The following is a 9360-nucleotide window of genomic DNA, read 5'->3' as shown; positions in this document are numbered from 1 at the left end:
TGCACATAAACAAAAATAAATTCAAAATGGATAAAAGACCTAAATGTGGACAGGAAGCCATCAAAATCCTAGAGCAGAACATAGGCAGCAACTTCTTAGACCTCAAGCGTAGCAACTTCTTACTAGATACATCTCCTTAGGCAAAGGAAACAAAAGCAAAAATCAACTTTGACATGCAAATTCTAGACAATTGTCTTGGCTCCGTCACACCAGCGTCAACAAAGAAACATGCAAATGTTGCCACAATAAAATTATAAACAATTTTATCAAATTTAGATGAAATTTGCAAAGAGCAAAAAAGCACACATTCTAAATACTTAATTTAAAAAAGATGTTCTATTTTTCATAAAGAATTCAGTTCTGTGCGATATTAAGACCTTCTTCCATTGAGGAATATTACTCAGCTATCAGAAAGAACGAGTTCTCAACATTTGCTACAACATGGACAGCACTGGAGGAGATAATGCTAAGTGAAATAAGTCAAGCAGAGAAAGACAACTATCATATGATTTCTCTCATCTATGGAACATAAGAACTAGGATGATCGGTAGGGGAAGAAAGGGATAAAGAAAGGGGGGGTAATGAGAAGGGGGAATGAAACATGAGAGACTATGGACTATGAGAAACAAACTGAGGACTTCAGAGGGGAGGGGGGTGGGGGAATGGGATAGACCGGTGATGGGTAGTAAGGAGGGCACGTATTGCATGGTGCACTGGGTGTTATACACAACTAATGAATCATCGAGCCTTACATCGGAAACCGGGGATGTACTGTATGGTGACTAACATAATATAATAAAAAATCATTTAAAAAAAAAAAAAAAGACCTTCTTCCATTGAAACAAATATCCACTAAAGTTGACTTCCATCACACAGCACTCAGAAACAGCCCTAGACATTGCCTTCTACTAAATTTATAAAGCCAGGGCTAATGTGCATAATTTCAGATCCCTTGTATTTTGCAGAGTTTGAAAACAGCAAGTTTAAAATCTGCCTTAAGAACTACTTTTGTATTTATTATTCTCCTCAAGGCACCTATCACTTCTTTGTTTCTCAGACTGTAAATAAAAGGATTTAGCAGGGGAATTATTATTGTATAAAATATAGAATACATTTTATCTTGATTTTCAGCTAGTTCAGACCCAGGACACACATACATGAAGAAGAGAGTGCCATAGAACAAAGAGACAGAGAGCAGGTGGGCGCTGCACGTGGAGAAGGCTTTGCTCCTGCCCTTTTCAGACTTCTTTTTCAGAATCGTGAAGAGGACATAAGAGTAAGAGATGATAATTGTCATAAAAGTGAAAGATTGTATAAAGACTGAAAATATAAAAATCAGGAGCATATTAACTCTAGGGTCAGTACAGGAAATCTTAAACAGTTGTAAAATTTCACAGTAGAAATAATGTATTACGTTGGACTTGCAGAAGGTTAATCTAAATAACAAGCTAACATGCATCATAGGATGAAGAAACCCAATAATATACGAAACACTTAATAACTGAATGCAGAAGATATTGGACATCACCACTGGATAAAGCAAGGGGTTACATATGGCTACATAGCGGTCATAGGCCATCACTACTAGAAGGAAACACTCTGTGTTTGCACTGGAAGCAAAAATATAAAACTGGGTGATGCACTCAACCAGGGATATCATATGATCCTTAGATAAAAAATGCATTAGCATCTTGGGAGTCACAGAGGACGAGGAACAAGCATCTGCAAAGGCCAAACTGCCAAGGAGTAAGTACATGGGGGTGTGAAGATGGGGGTCTTTCCGGATGAGAAAAATCAGTCCGAGGTTGCCCACCATGGTGGTGAGGTAGATGACCAAGAACACCAGGAACAGGGGGACCTGCAGGCCTGGACGATCTGTAAGGCCGGTGAGAACAAACTCAGCCACCTCTGTTTTGTTTCCATCAGATTCACTGAGGCTGATCACTGAAATGAAAGAAAAAGTGAAGAACACAGTCATAAAATACCATGAAAATAATCACATTTTATTTGAAAATAAATTTATTTTCTTTGTTTATGTGTCCCTTTTAATCAGAATGTTTACTTTTATGCTTGAGCATTCTTTACAAACAATATGTATTTGGCAACTGTTCCCCTAATTATATATATATATATATGGAATTCATTACTGTATAAGAGAAGGGGGCTTATTTTTTATTTGGAAAAAATTGATTGTAATGTAATAATCATCCTCTAATTTTAAAATCTTTAAAAATATAAATAGAATTTTTAAAAATATGCTAGGGCACCTGGGTGTCTCTGTTGGTTAAGTGTCCAACTCTTGATTTTGGCTCAGGTCATGATCTCAGGGTTGTGAGATTGAGCCCCCCATGGGGTTCTGTGCTGGGCATGGAGCCTGCTTAGGATTCTCTCTCCCTCTCCCTTTGCACCTCCCCCCAACTCCTGTGTGCACGTGAGCTCTCTCTCTCTCTGTAAAAAAAACCAAAAAATTTTTAAAAAGTAAATATGCTAAAGATTAGTTATCAAAACCAATAGCATACATTCTAAATAATACAGCATCTCCCTCAAATTAAGAACAGATTGAAATGCTTACTCTGACCATTATTGTATGTATTTTTTTAAAAACTGCATTACATCTAAGTTATGAAAGTAATATAATTAAGATATAATGAAATGTCATAATAATTGTAGGAAATAAATTCATATTTGTTCTAATGTTATATTGTTATAATTAAATAACATTATGACTTTACTAAGTGCCAGATGAAAGATGAATACATAAGAATCACTAGATTTTTTTCTTTGCAAACAAGAAAGAGAAATAAAAGGAAATATATAAAAGGAAAAATCTTGCAAACAAGAAAGAAAAATAAAAGGAAAATATATCAATTATAATATCCATACACTTTAAAATACATTGAAATATTTTAAAATATGTGAGACTTATGTGAATAAAATTGTAAAATTGTAAAAACTTATCAAAGATTATTATAAAATTTCTAAAGAAGTAGACAACCAAAATATGTTCTCAGATAAGAATACTTAGTATTATAAATATGTGAGTAGAATTCACTTTATTTTTAGTTAGAACCTAATTGCTTTTTAGTGTGATAGCATAAGCACAAAATTCTTATAAAAGTATTTTGAAGAAAAAAGGAAAATATGAACATATGAAAGTCAAGTATGCAGTGGTGTTAAAACATAAAGCCATTTAATAGAATGTAATGTGACATAGAAATAAGAAAATGTCATATTAAAACCAAACAAAGTCTCCAAAGATTGATTCAAGTATATTTATTGGAATTTAACATAGTAGATGGATGATTTTTCAATTGAGAATGATGATTTATTCAATAATATTGTGACTATATTTGCCTATCTAAGAAAAAAGTGAGAATGGTTTCCTTTTCTATGCGTGTTTTAAAATTGCGGCTGGATAGGGGTACCTGGGCGTCTCAGTTGGTTAAGCATCCAACTCTTGATCTCAGTTCAGATCATGATCTCAGGGTCCTGAGACTGAGCCCTACATTGGGCTCCATGCCCAGCATGGAGTCAGCTTGAGATTCTCTCAGCCTCTGCTCCTCCCCTGTTCTCTCTCTCTCTCTAAAAATAAATAAAATCTTTTATAAAACAAAAATAAATAAAATCTAAAATTGCTGATAGATCAAGGACTTAAAAGTAAAAGTATAAAAAAAAACAATATAAACATTTTAAGAAAATTCATGAAATAAATATAATTTAAACATATTACAAAAATCTTTGGCTAAGGGTGCCTGGGTGGCTCAGTAGGTTAAGTATCTGCCCTCCACTCAGGTCATGATCCCCAGGTCTTGGAATTGAGCCCCACATAGGACTACTTGCTTGGCAGAGAGCCTGCTTCTTCCTCTCCCTCTGCCTGCCACTCCCCCTGCTTGTACTCTCCCTCTCTCTCTTTCTTTCTTTCTCGCTCGGTCAAATAAATAAATAAAATATAAAAAAATCTTTGACTAATATAAGAAACCCATAATAAAGAAATAGATATATTTAATCTAATGTTTAAATTCATGAAAATAGAGTAAGTACCAAATCTTTCACAAGGTAAAAGATGAATAAGACTTTGGAAGAATATGTAAAATTAATATAATATGTAAAATATTAGTACCTATCAGATGCAAAGAAATATTACTAATTGATAAGAAAAGTCAAGTAATTCAATGGAAAAATAAAAATGGAATTGAAAGGGCAAGTCACAGAAGAATATGTCAACACATTCAATAAATGTGGGAAAAGATGTTCTCCTTCCCCAGTACTTAAAATGTGCAAATAAAACAAGACATTCTTTTTCATTCCTCAGATTAGCAAAATCTACTGGTTGTCAGAATTTGGAAAAGGCCATTTTCACACTTACTCCTAAAAATGTAAATTATTAAGACTTTGAAAAACAATTTGGCAATATTTAAAAAAAATACACATACTTTTCAACTCAGTGATCCACGCCTTCAATCCATTCTTTAGCAATAGCATATCATTTCATAGGAAGAGAATCTACTGCAGCATTGTTCATGGTGGCAAAACCCTGGAAATAATATGTAAGCCAACAGGATGAAGCAACGGTTGAACAAATCCTGGTATAATCATACTAACCAATATTATGGCAATCATTTAAAATGTTATCACTCTACCACTTTTATCAAAGAAATTTCCACAATTGTTAGGAATGTGAGAAAAGGAAGATGCAGAGAAATGTTTTTACTATTATCCCATTAAACAAACAGGCAACAAAGTCTTAAAATTCCCACTCTGTATATCTATGAACACATACACACATGTACATTTGGAAATAACCATATGAACGTAAAGACTGTATGAAATGATAGACCCTAGCTTGTTAATATTTATTGTCTGCTGTAGGTGATAGGAGAATAATAAAGCAAAGGAGGGAGAAATAAACAGTGCCTCCAAAACACTTTTTGTGTAAAGACACAATATATAATGTCATCCTATTTATACAATTATAGATATTCATATATGGTCAAAGACATATATTTAAGGATAGTCATAAGAGTTTTGATAGTGAAGAAGAGAAAAGGAAACAGGAATAATAATATTATTGCATTTAGTAGGCATCAATAAATATTTTAATTAAAAAATAGAAATAAATCATAAGTAAATTTTATTTTATGGATTTTCTGTATTGTAAAATACAGGAAAAAATATTGGATTATGTAGCATAGGCTTTTGAATATTTTTGGCCCTATTGAATTCATCCATTGAGAGTGATTTCTCTCTCTCTCTCTCTCATTCTCTCTCTCTTAGTCAAAAGCTTTTTTTGTAAATGAATGAAGTTAGGTATACAAGCACAATAAGCTTTTTTAAATGTTTTTTTCATGTTAAGGTGCCTTTCTTTTTGATATGTTGGTAAATATTTTATAACTTTTACCAACATTACAGATGGAATATTGGAAGTGGCCTTTAAATAATTTGTTTGATTTTGTTCTATGACCTAAAAATTCTGCCTTAAAGTAAATCCCAAAGAAGAGATCCCAAGATACCTAGAAGTGAACGCACTAACTCTTAGATCACCTAGAAGAAAAAATCTGCCTATAATATGATGTATAAATTCATTGTTTCTCAAAATAAAATGAATAACACAATTTTATACATATACTTCTTGCTGATTAAAACACATAAAAATTTTACCTATTTACCAAAAGTGCATTGTTTAACTTTAAAATAGGTCTATAGGCAGTATTTTTCTTAATGGTTCAACATTAGGGAGAATGGTGAGTTCTTTTCCATCTTCTTTGAGTATACAGCAAGAAAAAAATATCTTTAAAAATTTATCTTTTAAAGTATGTACCCATGAGAAGTCCTGGAAACACAACACAAGCAGCAAGAAGACTGACTGAAATGTCTCCTCTAAAAATTGGCCCTAATGGATACTGATGGCAAGTCATTTAATTTCCAAGGTGGAGGTTTTATCCTGTGTGAGCCTGCCCTGCTTTCTTGACAACCTTAAACCCATAATTGATACACCCTATTTTCCTAATTAGGTCAAGGGCTATTAAGCGTTTGGATCTTTTCCTTATCTACCTATCATCTATCTATCTACCTATCTATCTCTACATTATATATATTTATGTGTGTGTATCTATATATATCCTTATATATAGTTATACCCCGTGTGTGTATGTGTGTATCCCTATAAACACACACACACATAGACACATATACACATTTGGAATTAAGAGGCTGAAGAATATTATTAGTGGTGACTCTAGTCATCTTTTCATGACTCCATGAACAAATTAAGGAAGTTTAAGCAGCATAATTCAATTGTCTTTTTAGCCTAACAAGGAAAGTTTTCTATAGTATGAAATAACCTCTGAAACTTTTGAGTCATTGTCATTATTTTTCCATTTGTCTCATTTCTTTTTCTTTTTTAATTTTTTTTATTATGTTAGTCACCATACAGTACATCATTAGTTTTTGATGTAGTGTTCCATGATTCATTGTTTGCATATAATACCCAGTGTTCCATGCAATACGTGCCCTCCTTAATACCCATCACCAGCCTAGCCCATTCCCCCACCCCCCTCCCCTCTGAAACCCTCAGTTTGTTTCCCAGAGTCCATAGTCTCTGGTGGTTCATTCCCCCTTCTGTTTACCCCCCCTTCATTATTCCCTTCCTTCTCCTACCGATCTCCCTGCTATTCCTTATTTTCCACAAATGAGTGAAACTATATGATAATTGTCTTTCTCTGCTTGACTTATTTCACTTAGCATAATATCTTCCAGTCCCATCCACATTGATGCAAATGTTGTTTCTATCATCTCAAGTTTATTATTAAAAAGAAATCTTATTATATGTGTCTCTTCAACAGTCAAGCATTTAGTATTTACAACAAGCATCCAGAATTGTCTCTCTTGAAGAGAAACAGAAATTCTCATAGCGTTCTGACCTGGATATTTCATTACCAAATAAGCAAATTGAAAAACTACAAATAATGAAAATTAGATCCTAGTGCCCTCACTCAGTTTCTTTAAGTCTTCTGGAGACTCAGAAAATGATAGGTTTCTTGAAGGAAAGATGATGGGTTTCCAAAGGAAAAAAAAAAGAAAAAGAAGTGTAAATTTCCCTCTCCCATACTTTACATTGTTGGGGCCAGTCATCTTTATGGATTACCAAACTGACAAAGCTTTATGGATTACCAAACTGCTTTCACATCCATGGCTGTAGTTCTTCTTAAAACCTTTAAATGAAGAAAAGTGGAAGGTGCAGAATGAAGCAGTGATTCCTTGTGCAAAGCTTTTCCTTGGAAACCTCAATAGTAGGGACATGTTTATTTGTACTCTTTTTCAAATCTATTCATAAAAAAGAAAAAAAAATCTTTGGAATTCCCTCAGTGAAAGTTACCAATGGATTCCCTGTAGGACAGAGGCAAAGCTGTTCTACTGGGCATTGTGAGCTAATCAGGGAATAACCCAGACACGGCAGGTGTAACAATTAGAAGCATACTTTATGTCATTAGAGTTCACTGTGAGGGCGACATGACAACTGTCCCTGAGCATTTTTTAGGTCATGTTAATTTCCTTTCTCTTATTGCTCTAGATGTTGCCACGTTCCAACCACCTGATAGTTTCTTCAAATATCTCAAAGATTCATGAAACTCAGAATGTACAGATTCAAATTCAGTCTTTTCTAAAACTGCCACCAAATGTGGCCCTCATCCCGTCTTCCCATTCTCAGTTAATGGCATCATCGTTACCCCATTTTTAAAGAAATAAACCTGAGAGTCATCCCTTGACACTGAATTCCCCCTGAAGCCCTATCAAAACTGTTATCAAACCCATGGCTTTTATCTCCTTAATATCTGTTGAAACCATCCACTTCTCTCAAAAGTCAAGGAAACTCTATCGCCTACCTAGAATACTGACATAACCCTTTGATAATGAATGTGTTATTTTCTAATATTTTCTCCTACCACTATCTGCATTTGGGCCGATGACACCTTTATAAAATGCCAAACCACTGAGATCAGCACCATTCCCACACGCATGGATGCAACTCCGTTTAAACCCTTAAATACAACTTATGCTCACTCTTAAAAGAAAGATCAAAATCTTTATGCCTGTGTATCCCTCCCCTTATCCCGAAACTTACCCAATCATCCCCTATAGACAAGTTTTGTCCAATGTAGTTAATAGATTCATTTAGATGAATGATCAAAGAACTAAAGTTAAAAATCAAAATTATAGTAAATTAAAAATCATGACTTCTGTCTGCAGTTCGATGAGGAAAAAGTTCAGAGTTTGTCCCTTTGTTTTTCTAAGCTTAGTGTAAGTGCAACCTTATTTTACAGATTTTCTGTATTGTAAAATAGAGAAAAAATATTGGGGTACCTGGGTGGCTCAGTCAGTTAAGCATCCAACTCTTGATTTTCTCAGGTCATAATTTCAGGGCCCTGAGATCTAGCCCTACATTGGGCTCACTCTGGGTGTGGAGCCTGCTTCAAATTCTCTCTCTTATCTCCCCTTTCGGCCCAGCTTTCTCTCTTTCTCCCTCTCTAAAAAAAAAAAAAAAAAAAAAAAAAAAAAAAAAAAGTAAAGAGTTCTCCTTAAACAGTGGCTAAGCTGCCAACATCTCTCCAAGCCCATTAGAACTCTACCTGACACGCTGCCTCTGTGGGATGAGTACACACATGCCTTTGTGATGAGGCTGACAGAGGTCAAGAAGCCAGGAAGAAGCCCCAGCAGTGCCCGCTGGTTGGCACTACATTTTCTGCAGCAGCGTGAACAGGTCGTAAGATTTTCCAGTGGGTCATAAGAAAATAACAAACAGTAATTATGAATTTTTCCTTTCACTGTCTTGGACATAGTAAAGCATACAACAAAAATCTAGGTAGGAGATAGTAACACCCTGAATTTCTGACAGATAATAGGATTTATGGCTCAGTGCTGCAAAGGTTTCCTCTGAGAAATACTTGTGGTGTAATAGCCATGAGATTCACTCAGTGAAAAGGGAAATTATGCTGTCTATGGGTAGGTTTGTGGATTGTTCAAATTTAATACCAAGGGCCTTGCAGTTCCTTGTCAGAGCAGTAACTTTAAAACATTGCATATATATATATATATATACTCTTGGCCACAGAGGCTCTCTTATCCAGTTCAGCTGAAAGCTTCCCCCACTACCCTCCTTCAGAACAGCCTAATTCTCTCTTCCTCAACCAGTCTCAGGGCCTTCATTCCAGCTTCTGACTTTTGCTACAGTTGACTTGTTTCACCCTTTCACACAATACAAGTGCTGGGCCTGATGACAGCACCAGACTCTTGAATTCAGTTAATTAGTCATGTCTCTTCTTCCCAGGTGATAGCTTGCTGAATATACAGACAGGGAGCCTG

General features: G+C 34.9%; 1 protein-coding gene across 1 annotated transcript; it reads right to left on the bottom strand.

The window, feature by feature from the left end:
• Positions 1 to 943: 943 nt before the first annotated feature.
• Positions 944 to 2077, bottom strand: LOC103662037 (olfactory receptor 5AC1-like). Its single transcript, XM_008689690.1, has one exon. It carries the CDS (start codon positions 1976 to 1978, stop codon positions 944 to 946), a length of 1035 nt encoding a protein of 344 aa, XP_008687912.1. The 5' UTR covers positions 1979 to 2077.
• Positions 2078 to 9360: the final 7283 nt, after the last annotated feature.

The sequence above is a fragment of the Ursus maritimus genome, unplaced genomic scaffold, assembly GCF_017311325.1.
Source record: "Ursus maritimus isolate PB19 unplaced genomic scaffold, ASM1731132v1 scaffold_4, whole genome shotgun sequence".
NCBI classification, from domain to species: Eukaryota; Metazoa; Chordata; class Mammalia; order Carnivora; family Ursidae; genus Ursus; species Ursus maritimus.
Note: the sequence above shows the minus strand (reverse complement) of the source record. Positions and strands in the feature narration are given on the sequence as shown.

Bases quoted from the DNA above. Each gene is read 5' to 3' on its own strand.
- LOC103662037 (XM_008689690.1), bottom strand. From the start codon at position 1,978: ATGACTGTGTTCTTCACTTTTTCTTTCATTTCAGTGATCAGCCTCAGT.